Source organism: Notamacropus eugenii, chromosome 1 (genome assembly GCF_028372415.1).
Source record: "Notamacropus eugenii isolate mMacEug1 chromosome 1, mMacEug1.pri_v2, whole genome shotgun sequence".
NCBI classification, from domain to species: domain Eukaryota; kingdom Metazoa; phylum Chordata; class Mammalia; order Diprotodontia; family Macropodidae; genus Notamacropus; species Notamacropus eugenii.
In genome coordinates this window covers 477,387,267-477,402,846 of record NC_092872.1, presented here as the reverse complement: position 1 = coordinate 477,402,846, position 15,580 = coordinate 477,387,267, and the positions used below count along the sequence as shown (strand labels likewise).

Genomic DNA, 15,580 nt, shown 5'->3' with positions numbered 1-15,580 from the left:
AAGTCTGTGGGCACAGTGTACCTTGGGACTCACCCAGTGAGACACTGGAAGGGTTGTCCATTTCTGACTTCCATGGTGAATCATGTACCTGCTATGACCATGGCTGGGCCTTTATGTGGGGAAGGCCAATGTGTTCAGAAGAGATGAAGCAGTCTAAACTCTCACACCTGGAGGAAAGGAGACTTCCCTCAGCTTCTACAGTAACTCCTCCTCCCTGATGCCATGCAGAGCCCCACCTCCTCCCCCCACCCCCACAAGGTTAAAAACTCACTCCCCATCCAGGAAGCCATCGGGAATCTGCCCAAGGCTGAATACCATGTGGGTAGTTAAAGATTTACCCCTACAGAATGTCTGGAGCAGGTTTACCACATGGGTGGGTTAAGAGCAAGGTGGAGCCTCGGGGTAACATATTCATAAAGGGCCCCATTCGATAAGACGTTTTGTTTATAATACATTTTAGAATAAAAATGAGATGGAGTGACTTTTTGGGACAATTGTCCTTTCTATTCTTATAATAAGGATTATAGAACATTTGCCTGAAGAAGTACCCTAAAGACCATGTGGTCCAATTCTCTTGTTTTACAGATGGGGAAAGTGAGACCCCAATAAGGAAAGTGATTTTCTCAAAATCAGACAGTGGAGAAAGTATGACTAAAACTCAGATATTCTGACCCTGACCCTGACATCACCTGCCAGAAAGTGACTTGAACCTTTTTGTTTCTTGCTTGAATTATCCTCAAGAATCTAGTCTTTTGTGGCTACTAAGCAGAGAGGGGTAGGATCTGCCTCAGGTCTAAGGTCTGAGCTAAAAGAAAAATGTAATTTCCCTAGCTACCAGCTTTATTCCCTTCTAAAGCCAGGGCTGAACTTGACTGAGAAGATTCTCCTCCCCTTCCCCCCTTCCCCACTGCTGGGATGGGGGGGGGGGGGGGTGGCATGCTGTAGTGCAGATCTGGTTAAACATTGTAGGATTGTCTGTCGAAAAAATGTCTAAATACCAAGACTGGTCTGCAGAAAAGCTTTAACTCCTTGAAGTCTGGTTCTAAGTAAGCTGGCCACACTGGGAAAATATGGGGCAACTTGTGTGCTCACAATCCCACATGAAGTCATAGTCATTTATTTATCCAGCCCCATGCTCATAGTGGAAACTCCTCAAGGAAAGACTATTCCATGGATGCCACCCTGTCTGAAAGGATTGCTTCTCTGGATCTCAGTGGACTGAATTTCACTTAGAAATTCATTTGGGTTAACAAACTTCTCCCAAATAAGGCATTTACCTCTTAGAATGAATTAGTTGAAATGAATGACTCTTTTTCTACCATTGGGAAGGGGAGAAGGGATGAAGGGAATAAGTATTTATTTGATGCCTTTGATGTACTAGGCATTGTGTTAAGCATTTTCCAAATATTATATCATTTGGTGTTCACAGCAACCCTTTGGTGCAGGTACTGCTATTATTCCCATTTTACAGTTGAGGAAACTGAGTCAGACAAAAGTTAAACAACTTGCCCAAGGTCACAGAGCTAGTAAGTGTCTGAAGTCACATTTGAAATCAGGTCTTCCTAATTCCAGGCCCACTGCTTTATCTACTGCAGTTAGTTAACTAACCAGATTTGATGAGAGAATGGGTAGGGCAAGAACATAGTGTGTAGAGAGCTGGACTTGGAGTCAGGAAGACTAGAGTTCAAATCCAGCCTTAGACTCTTACTTGTGTGACCCTAGGCAAATCATTTAACCTCTTCTTGCTTCAGTTTCCTCATCTGTAAAATGGGGATAATAACAGCACCTACCTCCCAGGGTTGCTGTGAGGACAAAATGGGATAAGTGTAAAGTATTTTGAAAAACTTAAAGTGCTATATAAATTCTAGAGATTAATGTTAATGATATCAAAATATCAGAGAAGAGAGAAGACAGGGTCTGGGAAGCTCAGAGAAATATGAAGTCACTGGATACTGGGGGAGACAGGTGGAAGAAGGTTCCTGGAGTAGGGATGGAGCATAGAAAAGGAAACGGTAAATGATCAAAGACAAAACTTCCCCATCCCTCCCATGCACACTTCCAGTATTTTCCAAGGGCTGATTCTTTATCTTTACATGAACGTAATATAATTTATCTCATATGCTGGTCATGTTTCCATGGCTGGTCATTCCTGAAGCATTTGTTTCTTCTGGGAAGGATTCTGGAGTTGATACCTGATATTTCCCCCCATTTTAAAAAGTAGATAATTTAAAATTTTTTCTATACCCTGAAATCATCAATCAAATTCATTATGGCAGGAGAGTTGAGATTGTTCCCATTAAACAGAACTAGCAAACTGAGGCCCTGGGAAATTTCTCCCTTCCTTCTTTCCCATTCCCTACCTCCTAACCTACCTCATCTCAGAGGATGAGGGTGAATACTAGAACATGATTTTCCACAATCAATTCTCCCTTCAAGACTACAAGGAATAGTAGAGAGAACAGGTTGATCTGAATGGAGGGTTAAGGATACCCAGGGCTGAGCTGTCAGTCACCCCTGGGTCAGAGGTGTGTTCAGCACCACGGATAGTTCCCAAGGGGTTGGAAGGCATAGGTCCTAGAATATCTGATTATCTCTAGCTTTGTAGCATTCTATCCTCAAATCCCTAGAATTAAAATCAACAATTCAATGAAAACTATGTGCAGGGCAAACAATAAGCATTTATTAAGCAATTACTCTATCCCAAGTACTGTGCTAGGTCCTGGGTATGCAAAGACAAAGATGAAACAATCCCCAGCCTCAAAGAGCTTAAGTTCTATAGGAGAGACAACATAAATATATAAATGCATATATAAAACAAATGCAAGGTAATTAAGTACTAGCAAGGGGAAGCCACAGGAAGGGCTTCATGTAGAAACTTCAGCTTCTAGATTAGGATTTAGTTGAGGTCCTCCTACTTAGAGGAAGTGACAGGATCAGGGAGAAAAACAAAAATATCCCAGAGCTGGGAGAAAACAGATTACAGGAAGGATGGAAAGTGGCCACAAAAACACTTAAATGAGAAACAAAATGGAAAGTAAGGCCAGTGGGTTCCTCTCTGTAGGCAGCATAAAATGTGGGAAAGATCTATCAGACTTTCTGATTTGTGAGTCAAAGCCCCTGATATTATTGGACTCCAAGAATAGGTGCTCATGGCATCTGCTTCATGCAGAACATTCCAAGTTTATACATTTCATAGTATCATAGGATTCAGAACTGTAAGGGACCCTCTAGTCTTGCAAGAGATCGTCTTTCTCAGCCTCATTATTTTACAGAGGAAACTCCTGAGAATTAGAGAGGTGATGTGATTTGTCCATGGTCATACAGGTAGTGAGAGACAGAACTGGAATTTGAACCCAGGTTTTCTTATTTTTTAATGCAATTTTATTTTATTTTCAGTTCCAAATTCTTTTCTTCCCCTTTCCACTCTCCCATACATTGAGAAGGTAAGAAAAGCAAAAACCATTACAAATATGTATAATCCTGCAAAACAAATTTTCACATGAGCCATGTTCCAGGGGAAAAAAAGAAAAGAAAATAGGCTCCAATCTGTACTCCAAATCCATTAATCTTCTGCTTGAAGGTAAATGCATGTTCCATCATGAGTCCCTTAGAATTATGGTTGGTCATTATGTTGATCAGAGTTACTAAGTATTTCAAAGTATTGTAAAGATACTGCTGTGACTATATAAATTTTCCTCTTGGTTCTGCTCTCTTCACTTTGCATTAGTTCATACAAGTCTTCCCATGTTTTTCTTCATTATTTCTTACAGGACAATAGTATTTGATTGTTTTCATACACCATAACTTCTTTAGCCATTCCCCAGTTGAAGCATATCCCCTCATTTTCCAATTCTTTGCTACCACAAAAAGAGCTGCTATAAATAGTTTTGTACATATGCATCCTTTTCCTTTTTCTTTGATCTCTGGAAACATAGGCCTAGTAGTGGTATTGCTAGATCAAAGGGTATGCATAATTTAATAGCTTTTTGGGCATAATTCCAAACTGCTTTCCAGAATGGATGGACCAGTTCACAGCTCTATCAATGGTACATTAATGTACCTGGTTTCCAAGAGCCCCTCCAGCATTAGATATTATTTTTTCTGTGGGAGGTGGTACCTTAGAGTGGTTATACTTTGCATTGCTCTAGTTGTTAGTGTTTTAGAGTATTTTTCTGTGGCTATCGATAACTTGGATTCCTTCAACTGAACACTCATTCATATCCTTTGACCATTTATCAATTAGGGCAATTTGTATTTTTTAAAATATTCATCCATCTCATTTAGATTGTCGAATTTGTGGGCATAAAGTTGGGCAAAGTAGTTTCTAATTATTGTTTTAATTTTCTCCTCATTGGAGGTGAGTTCACCCCTTTCATTTTTAATGTTAGTAATTTGGTTTTCTTCTTTCTTTTTTTTGATCAGATTAACCAAAGGTTTATCAATTTTATTAGTTTTTTCATAAAACCAACTATTGGTTTTATTTATTAATTCAATAGTTTTCTTTATTTCAATTTTATTAATCTCTCCTTTGGTTTTCAGTATTTCTAGTTTGGTATTTACTTGGGGATTTTCAATTTGTTCTTTTTCTAGCTTTTTCAACTGCAAGCCTAAGTCATTGATCTCCTCTTTCTCTATTTTATTTATGTAAGCATTCAGAGATATAAAACTTCCCCTAATAACTGCTTTTGCAGTGTCCCATAAGTTTTGGTACGTTGTCTCACTATTGTCATTCTCTTGAATGAAGTTGTTGATTGTTTCTATGATTTCTTCTTTAACCCAATCCTTCTTTAGAATTAGATTATTTAGTTTCCAATTGATTTTTGGTTTCTCTTTCCATGGCCTTTTATTACATGTAATTTTTAATGCATTATGATCTGAAAAGGATGCATTGATTATCTCTACCTTTCTGCACTGGATTGTGAGATTTTTATGTCCTAGTACATGGTCAATTTTTGTAAATGTTCCATGTACCGCTGAGAAAAAGGTATATTCCTTTCTATTCCCATTTAATTTTCTCCAAAGATCTATCATATCTACCTTATCCAGAGTTTTATTTACCTCCTTAACCTCTTTCTTGTTTATTTTGAGGTTGGATTTATCGAGTTCAGAGAGGGGGAGGTTGAGGTCCCCCACTAGTATAGTTTTGCTATCAATTTCTTCCTTCAACTCCCCCAACCTCTCCTCTAAGAATCTGGATGCTATACCACTTGGAGCATACATGTTTAGTAATGATATTGCTTCATTGTCTATGGTACCTTTTAGCAGGATATAGTTTCCATCCTTATCCCTTTTGATTAGATCTATTTCTGCTTTTGCTTTGTCTGAGATTAGGATTGCTACTCCTGCCTTTCTTACATGAGCTGAGGCACAATATATTCTGCTCCATCCTTTGACCTTTATCCTATGTGTATCCCCCCGTTTCAAATGTGTTTCTTGTAAGCAGCATATTGTTGGATTATGGCTTTTAATCCATTCTGCTATCCGTCTCCGTTTTATGGGAGAGTTCATCCCATTCACATTCACAGTTATGATTACAATCTGTGTATTTCCCTCCACCCTGTTTCCCACCATTTGTGCTTTTAACTCTCCCGTCTCCCTTCCCCTCCTCAATAGTATTCACTTTTCTCCCCCTCCTCCTGCAGCCTTCCCCTCCTTCTTTTAGCCCCCCTCCCTTTTAGTCCCCTTTACTCTTATTGCTTCTTTCCTCCCTTTTAGCCACCCTCCCCTTTCTTCCCCCTTCCCCTCCTACTACCTATAGAGCTAGTTAGGATTATCTGCTTAAGATTATTGTTCCCTCCTTTGAACAAATCAGATGAGAGTACCTCTCAAACAATGCTCATCTCCCTCCCCTCCTTCCCTCTACTATAGTTTTGTACTTCTTCCTGTGATATAATTTGCCATTTTCTGCTTCCCCCTTTCCACACCTCCTATTACATTCCCTTCTCATACTTAAATCATATTTTTGACATGACATCATTTACTTTATGCCCGTTCCCTCTACATATATCCCTTTTATCATAATAGCTGCACAGTTCTCAAGATTAACAGGTATCATCTTCCCTTATAGGGAGGTAAACAGATTGCCCTAATTGAGTTGCAAGTTTTTGTTTTTGTTTTTTCCCCTCTGTTTACCTTTTTATGATTCTCTGGAGACCTGCATTTGAAGATCAAATTGTCTATTGAGTTCTGGTGTTTTGGTCAGGAAGCTCTGGAAATCCCTTATTTCGTTGAATGACTTTCTCCTTGCCTGAAATGTTATGCTGAACTTTGCTGGGTAGTTGATCCTTGGCTGGAGTCCCAACTCCTTTGCCTTACGGAATATTGGGTTCCAATTCTTTCGATCTTTTAATGTAGAAGCTGCAAGGTCCTGTGTGATCCTGACTGTGTGACCTTGACATTTAAATTGTTTCTTTCTGGCTGCTTGTAGTATTTTCTCCTTCACTTGATAGCTCTGGAATTTGGCAACTATATTTCTTGGGGTTTTGAGTTTGGGATCCCTTTCCGGTGGGGAACGGTGGATTCTTTCGATGACTATTTTGCCCTCTGAGTCTAGTACTTCTGGGCAGTTTTCCTTGATGATTTCCTGGAAGATATTGTCCAGACTTTTTTCTTCATCATGGGTTTCTGGCAGGCCAATAATTCTTAGGTTTTCTCTCCTGGATCTATTTTCCAGGTCAGTTGTTTTTCCAATTAAATATTTTAGATTTTCTTCTATCTTTTCATTCTTTAGATTTTGTTTGACTGATTCTTGTTGCCTCATTGAGTCATTAGTTTCTACTTGCCCAATTCTAATCTTGATCATATTGTTTTCTTCAGTTAGCTTTCGCATCTCCTTTTCCATCTGGCCAATTTTTCCCTTTAAGGAGCTATTTTCTCCATTTAATTTTTGTACTTCTTTTTCCATTCGACCAATTTTCCCAGTTAGGTTTTGGGTTTCCTTTTCCATCTGATCAATTTTCCCTATTAGGTTTTGAGTTTCCTTTTCCGTTTGATTAACTCTTCCTTTTAGGGAATTATTCTCTCCAGTTAATTCTTGAACTTCCTTTTCCATTTCTTCAATTTTCTTTTTCAGATTGATGTTCTCATCAGTGAATTCTTTTTTTATAGTTTTAAAATCATTGGTCAGTTTTTCTTTTATATCCTTCTTCAGACGTTCCAGGTAATCTAGTTGTGCTTGCGAGAAATTCATAGTCCCATCTGAGGTTTCAGATGGAAGTACAGTCTCAGCTCTGACCTCTTTGGTGTTTGTGTTTTGGTCCTTATCCCCATAGAAAGATTCTATGGTTTTTTCACTTTTCGTCTGCTTTTTCCGACTCATGATGTTGGCTGAGTGTTGTAGCTTTTGGTTCTTTCAGTCAGAAGATACAGATCTTTTAAGTTGAGTTGATGTTTGTCTAGGCTAAAAGCAGGCTTTTTGTTGTTGTTGTTGTTGTTGTTGTTGTTGTTGTTTCCCAGATCAACCCTGGGGTTAGCTTGATAGGTGTGTGGGAGGTGTGGTCTGGTCTCAGGATATCTCCTCAGCTGGCCTGAGGCAAAGGCAAGGTCCGGGGATGGTGATCCCAGCTTCCCTATTGTCTTCCCTTTCCCCTGGAGGGCTGGGGCATGCCTAGAGGCTAATGCGTGTTCCCGCCCCTCCTGGGGCTCTTCTCCTGGGCTGAGGCTTGCTTGGGTCTCAGTGCGAATTTTCTCTGCCCTGGGTCGTCTGTCCCTCCAGATAGCCTCCACCACGGTGGGAAGAATCCCCCTTTGCCACTTTTCCAGCCTCTGGTGCTATGAGACCACCCGCCCCCTTCTGCTGTTCCCACTGATCCAGGATCAATCTGGGGAAGAATTTTATGGTTCCCTCACGGTCATCGGGGGGGAGGGGAGAGCACTTACTGATCACTCAGGCATCCCAGCTCCTGGATGTTCAAGTAGTGACCCACTGAAGTCCCGTCTTTAGGCTGAAGATTTCAAAGGCTGTTGCGCTGATATCGTTGGCTCGGCCTGGCTTATCTCCTGCTCCGCTGGTCTCGCCCGCCACTCTCGGGCCCCTCGGGTCGCCTCCGCCCTGTCGCACCGACCGCGCTGCGCTGTGCGCCGGGGTCTTACCCCCGCGGAACAGATCCCTCCCGTGGACCTTCCAGTCCAGCCTGGGCTCCGAATCTGTCAAAGTCCGTCTCCCACTGGATTCTACACCTCCAAAGTCTGGTCAGACTCTCCCCCCAGAGATATCCAAAGGAGTTTTTCCAGGAGCTTAGGTGAGTCGTTGCTTTCACTCCGCCATCTTGGCTCCGCCTCCCCCATTTATCAATTAGGAAGAACCCAAGTATTCTGATTCCAAATCCACCACTCTTTCCATTACACCAGGCTGTTCATAGGAAAATCTTTTTTAGTCAGCACTGTCACTGTCATTCATTAGCACTCTCATTTTCATTACCATGACAACACTAATAGAAGTTCACATGTATATAAACTCTTAAATATAGAAACTAATTTGTTCCCCACAAAACCCTTTGAGGAAGCTAATGCAAATATTTTCCCCATTTACACGGTGGAGAAACTGAGGATCAGAGAGGTCAAGTGATTTAACTAAGGTTATGTAGCTTGCAAGGAGTAGAGCCAAGATCCAAATCTAGGTTTTCTGATGCTAAATCTGGTGCCCTTTTGCCTAAACCCTAACTGCCTCTAATCATTTCCATTACATAATAGTAATTCACAGTTGTATGATGCTTAAAAGTTTGAAAAGTGGTGTCTTCATGAAAGAACATGATTAAGACTCCCAACAAGTTGACTGACTTACTCTTTTTAGGAAGATGTGGATGATATTTGAAAAGCATGAGTAGGTGTGGATAGGTTGCATTCCACTTCATTGTGAAGAACATTTGAATTGATAAGATTCTAGATTCACTGGAATATTTCTTTACAACAGTGCTATGAAGTAGTTATCATATTATCATCCTGAGAAAACTGATTCTCTGAGACTCTAGATAACCTGCTGAAAGAGAAATGACTATTGAGTTGTGGAATTGGGACTTGAGCTCAGGTCCTCTGAATCATAATTCAATTTTCTTTCCACTGTCCCATGACCACCTCTCATCACCATCACATTACTGTCCTTACTAACGTCACTATCACACCACTCTCCTCTTCATCACTGTGATCATCTTTCCTATTGCTACCATCACCTTCATTCTCAATATGATCAAAACCATCCATCCATCCATTTGTCATTTGGCAAGCATGCTTCCCATGTGCCATGCACCATGCTAAGGGAGATGAAAGATTAAAAAGATACCAAAAAAGCTTATAGTTTAGTAATATCAACATAAACTTATTATGTTTTTTGTACTTTTTGTAAATCATCATCTTACTTCACACCAGTGAAGCAGAAGTAAACTTGAAGACAGGGGCTGTTCTGCTTTTTTCTTTGTATCTCCAGTGCCTTGAAAACAGTAAGTTGAGCTGCTCATTGTGTTTATTCAATTGAATCTAGATAACATAAAAAATAATACTCTGCAGGGTATGGTTGAGTAAAAAGCAATTTATATCAATACAGGGAGAGAGCTTCAATCGTTAACATTGGGTTAGCTAGAGAAAGCACAAGAAAAAATGAGACAGCTTCTGTTCTCAAAGAGGTTGCATTGTGGTGGGAATGGGGTGGAAAGCCACATGTACACCAAAAGTGTGCAATTTTTGTGTGTCATGGACCTTTGGGGAGTCTGCTGAAGTTTATGTATTCAAAATAATGTTTTTAAGTATATAAAATAAAATATAGAATTACAAATGAAGCCAATTATATTGAAATTCGAGTATCAAAATATTTTTAAAATAGTTCACATTAAGAATCTCTGTTATTCACATAGATAAATGATATAAAATATATACACAGGAAATATAAAATAATTTCTAGAAGTTGAGACATGACTCAAAATATAATATGATCACCATGATCATTCTTCTTATCATCACCAAATAGAAATCTGTTTCTGTGAACATGACCACAATGGGACTAAATTTACAATTATTATTCTAATTGCATCTCCCGAAAGTATTTGATTTGTGCCTGTTATATGCAGGGAATTGTACAAAAGATATAGAAGACATGACCTATCCTCTAAAGATTTTGCAACCAAATCTGACTGGTCTCTCTCTCCTCTCTTTACTCTTCTTTCTACACATTTCTACTCCCAGGTTTGACCCTAATTTCCCACTGTGAGACACCTTCCCACTGGCAAGTTAGGAAGGTGAAGAACTGGTTTATGGAAGCTGCTTAGTGAGTGGGTCATCAGCCTGTAGGAGTCTCTCCTGCCCCTTTGAAGAAACAGGAGAAGCACTGTCCATAGGACATAGGAGATGAGAGAATAATGCTGCTGTGTTCTTGAGCAGGTCTCTACCAAATCCAATTTTGGATGGAGATGATTCCAACAATTGCCTATAAAGGATGTGGGTGATTCTCCATATGTCGCTGGGGGGCAGTACAGGCTTGTTCTGCACCAGGGCACAAGGAAGCTTTGTGAAGACTTGGAAAGATCTTTCTCCTTCTGGCTCTGTCCAGATAGGGGATGATATACCTTTGGAAGACTTTCCCACCAGAGGGCAGTGGGGATAGTATTTCTGAATCTGTGGTAGGATGTGGTAATGAGTACCTGACAGGAGTTCCATGCCCTGCATATACTAAGTGTATAAGAAATATTGACTGAATTAAAATTGACTATAAGGGCAATTCTCATTCATTTCATGGAATATCTTCATTGTATTTACCAACTCTGAGTGGTTGGGTGAGAAATAGCAATTCAGTCCTTACAGATGGGATGTCCCAGAGAGGTTATTCAATCCATCAGTACCTGAAGGGGAGGGTAAAATAATGGGAACAGCACGGGATTAAGAATCAGGAAATCCAGATTCTAGTTCTTGCTCTGCCACTAGCTAATTAGTGGAATGACCTGGGGAGGATCACCTCACATCCATGGGCCTGTTTCTTCATCTCTAAAATGGGATCATAGGGTCAGAGATCTAGAGTAAGAAGAGGCCTCAGAGGCCATATTCCAACTTCCTCATTTTACAGCTGAGGAAACTGAGGGTTCAGGTCTTTTAACAGCAGAGCCAGAGCCCTTGTATCCTACCTACCTCACCTTTCTCACAGAGAGATTGGGGGTTGGGGAGGGGGAAGCAACCAGGAAACAGAGTCCTAAGAACAAAGGGAATTGTCTTTTCTGAAGGGCTGGAGAAAACAACAGAGCTATCTCTGCCATGACTGTTGAATGGGAGAGATGCATAGGGTTTTCCTTATAAAGAATGACAAAGCCTATGATGGACCTGGGTGTGGATGTGATTTTTGTCCTTTGCCTGAATCTCTGTAGCTCAGATGAAAGATTTTCATTACCAATTGATGGGATAGTTCAAATTTTCACTGCCCTTCTGTCCTCAGACTAATCCCAGCCTGCTTAACCAAAAAATATCCAGCATCTCTGTGACATAAAAATTAATTTTAATTTAGGGACATTTTTGTCTTGGGAAATAGCAGCTCCTGCCCCAAAACTACCTCTCAGTCAATGTATCTGACAGTAGTTTGCAAATGTTGTGTTTCTTTAAGTACATTCCCAACCAGGGCTTACCTGTTTCTAAGCCTTCTGGAGTTTTCTAGTTTTCCTTTCTAGAAAAGGACAGATCACTTATGTCTGTCCACCTTGCTCTGTTGAGTTCCACATCACAGAGGAGCATTTAATCAATACTTCCCAGTAGTGGTGGAAATAAGCCCTTCCACAACTATTTTTTAAAAGTATTCTAGTAAGTCAGAGTTGGAAGGAACTTTAGACACTGTCTATTCCAATTGCTTCATTTTACAGGGGAGGAAACTGAGACTGATAGAGGGGAAAATGACTTGCCCAGTGTCAAAGCATGAGTAAGTGACAGCCAGGTCTCAAATCCAAGTTGCCAGACTCCAAACCTGGTGCTGTTCCCACTGGGTCATGCTGTCTCTTTTAAATTATGGTGGCACATAAATGATGGGGGATGGGGATGGGAAGAGGGGGTCATTTAGAAGAGGCACCCAAAGGGATTTCTAAAGAGTTCTGAATTTGAAGTCAGAGGACCTATGTTTGAATCCTGGCTCCTGTGTGATGCTGGGGAAATTTCTTAACCTCTCAGGACCTCCATGTCTCCTTTCACAAAATAAAGAGATGGAACCAGACTATTCATAAATTCCCTTCTAAATCTATAATGCTATAATCCAGTCCTAGCTTTTCAATCCTCTTTCTTTTCTTATTTGCTTTTAAATAAGTTTAAGGGTATTCTGGAGTTCTGAAAAAAGAAATTCACAAAACTGATGTGAGCTTAGATGTTATCTAATTAAAATGATAAATGTCAATACATTTGATGAATTAAAAAACATTTATTGAGTATTTACTATCTACTAAGTCCTATGCTAAGATGCGCTACAAATGCAAGCAGAAAGCTGAGACAATCCCTCTTCCCAAAGAGCTCACATTGTAATCAGAGAAGACAACATGTGTAGTACAGGGGCAACTATACTGTGGGATTTGGAGGCAGAAGGCCTCCAAAGGCTGAGGGGCTCCATTTCAGGGCAGATGACAAGGCCAAAAAATCCTCAGGGTGCAATAGAAAATAATAGAATCATAGGCTCCCAGAAACTTAGAAATGAATTGGACCTTAGAGACCTTCATGGATAAACCGAGGAGCAGGGGGGATCCTAAGAGGAGACAGAAGAAGAGGTTACTCACATGTCATGATTTGAAACTCATCACGGGCCATCTTAGAATACAACTTCAAAATTTCTCTCCCATCGATTTTCCGAGGGCCTTGAAATTTCACCAGTAGAACCATTCATTTTAGTGAAGGCACTGAAGGCCTCTCCTAGGATATATGTGTGTTGTCTAGAGTAGAGGTGGGATAAGAGAGGAAGGGTATAACACATAAATCCAACAATGCCCAACAATGCTTCACCATAGACTAGATTTTCAGATGAATTTACTGAGTTTTCTGGATCTTGAAGGAATAGGGCATCAGATGGTTACATTTTTATTTCTGAGGAGTTGTTATCATTGTTTGTCCTATGGTTTTGAAGAGAACTATGACATCATGGAAGTGATGTCTTGACATGCAAGTGAATTGGATTTAAGTCAGGCAGGTGAAAAGTCATCAGTCTCACTTTCTCCTCTGAAGCCATCTGGATTGAGTGGCCAGAGATAGATTAGGACAACTGGAGAAGACCCTGGATGCATTGGCCTTTTCAAGCTGAGGTCTTTGAGAGGTCTCAGTTTAATTGAGGCGATACCCATTCAGTGATTAAGGCTTAATAAGAATTGAGGTACAGAATGGACTCTAATCGGAAAAAAAATGGATCTGGGAGGTGAAGACCCTCAGGGTTTCTGGCCAAAATAGAAACAATTGTTATTCACATTCATTCTGAGACAATCAAGGCCCAAACAATGACCAAGTAGGGCTTACCTTGGACAAAATGAAGAGAAAGTCTTGAGCTTGGGGCACTAAGATGATGGCTAGCCAAGGTGACCTGGCACATAACATTGGCCTAGGCACACTTCATAGACATGCCTTTGGATCATATTATTTCCCTGTTTTAATAACCTTCAGTGATTTCTCATTGCCTGCAGGATAAAGTCCCAAATCCTTAGCCTGTCATTCATGGATCTTCACAATTTGGTTCTTATCACAAAATCTTATTATTGTTATTATTTTTAACCACCATTAACCTGCAAAAACTCTCCTCCAATCAAACCAGTTTAATGAGGACCTGTTGCAGTATATTAGTTGTCCCTATACTAAACGGTCCCAAATGGCTGTACTTATTTCTCATTAAAAAAAAATCTGTTCCCTCCTTCACTGTTAACTGGTATTTGTCTCTGCATACCTATACTATCCCCTCACCTTTCTTTCCTTTTCTTTTCTTTCCTGCTTCTAATCTTCTGGAATCCAGCTTATAATGTTTATTAGAATTGTTTATAAAGTAAGAGTCAATATGTTCGGAGTAAGGGCGTGAGAAGTTCTCTAATGACTTAAGTTCATAAGCTCTAGTGTGGAGCCCTCATGAAATATCTTCATGCTCTGCTGGCTTTTTTCTTAAGCTTTTTGTTATACTTAGGGTAGATGATTGACTAGAAGTGGAATCCAAGTGAATGAGGCATTACTCTTTTATCTTTCACTTGTGTGGCTTCTCAAACTTTTCATAAGATACAGAGCTTGTAGAGAACCCTTAGTTCAACCTTCTCATTTTATAGACAAGGAAACTGAACTCCAGAGAGAAGTGATTTTGCAAGATCACACAGGTAGCAAGTGGCCAGAGCATAGATTTCTCAAACTCAGGCCTTCTGCCTCCAATTCCCATATTCTTTCAATTATACCATGCTATTTCAAAGAACTTGGAACAAGGTAGAACTCCCATTACTCAGATGGTCTAGTGACATTTGTTCACTTACGCATCTGGAAGAGATAAAGTCCTGAGGGAGACTGGCTCTGGCTCCTGGTTATTATTATGCATGTGATTAGCAGAAATAACTGCTGTGTGTTGAAGACTGAGGACACCAAACTTTGAATGCCTTGGTTGGTTCCCAACTTGACTGTTGACTTTGGCCATCTAAATAGCACCAGATCCAAGCCAACAGCAAAGCAATTAGCCTGGCAGTTTCAGACCATGAAGTCAGTCCATTTGGATGTTCTGGCCTCCAACTGCAGCCTTCCCATTGGACTGCTCTTGCTGGACTCTAGTGAAGAGGGTCCAATTTAGAAATCAGTAGAAATGGGTTATAGTAGGCCTGGCTGAGATAATATCTCTTCCCACCACAATAAACTGTCTTCATCTGGTGTGCCTGTCACTTTAATTCTATTTTTAAAAAATTTTTAATTTATTTACTTATTTTTAACATGTATTTTAAAAAATTTTGAGTTCCAGATTCTTTCCCTCCCTCTACCCGTTCCCTTACTCATTAAGAGGGCAAGCAATATATCAATTATACATGTCAACATATTTCCGTATTAGCCATGTTGCAAAAAAAAAAAAAAAGCAAGAAAAATAAAGAAAGTGAAAAAAATTATGCCTCATTTTGCACTCAGAATTCATCTGCTCTCCCTATGGAGGTGGACAGCATTTTTAAAATCATAAGTCCATTGGAATTGTCTTGGGTAACTGTAATGATCAGAGTAGCTAAGTCTTTCTTTCTAAAAATAAATTTATTTTATTGAATATTTCCCTATTACATGTAAAAAATTAACATTCTTTTTAAAGATTTTGAGTTTCAAATTCCCTCTCTCCTTCCCACCACTCTCTCTCACTCCTTGAGAAGGCAAGCAATATATCAATTAAACATGTGAAGCAATGAAAAACATTTCCATAATAACCACATTGCAAAAGAAAACACACACACACACAACCCAAGAAAAATAAAGTAAAAAAAGTGTGCTTCAATCCACACCCAGAACATATCAGGTCTCCCTCTAGAGGTGGAGAGCATTTTTTGTCATGGGTCCTTTGGAATTGTCTTGGATCATTTGTCTTTTGTTTAAAAAAATAATGTTTTTTTCTCAATCACAAGTAGAGTCGATTTTTAACATTCATTTAAGACAT

At 39.9% G+C, this 15,580-nt stretch overlaps 1 protein-coding gene across 2 annotated transcripts in view; it reads right to left on the bottom strand.

Moving 5' to 3' along the window:
- The window catches only part of KIF12 (kinesin family member 12), a 36,502-nt gene extending 36,300 nt beyond the window's left edge, over positions 1-202 (bottom strand). The window contains exon 1 of one of the 2 annotated variants that reach the window (XM_072632429.1): positions 22-202. Coding sequence is in view for 1 of the 2 variants with exons in the window: in XM_072632428.1 (XP_072488529.1) it covers positions 34-74 (41 nt within the window). In the remaining variant the exon portion in view is untranslated. The remainder of the gene's footprint in view (positions 1-21) is intronic. The other variant, XM_072632428.1, reaches the window with a different exon arrangement.
- Positions 203-15,580: the final 15,378 nt, after the last annotated feature.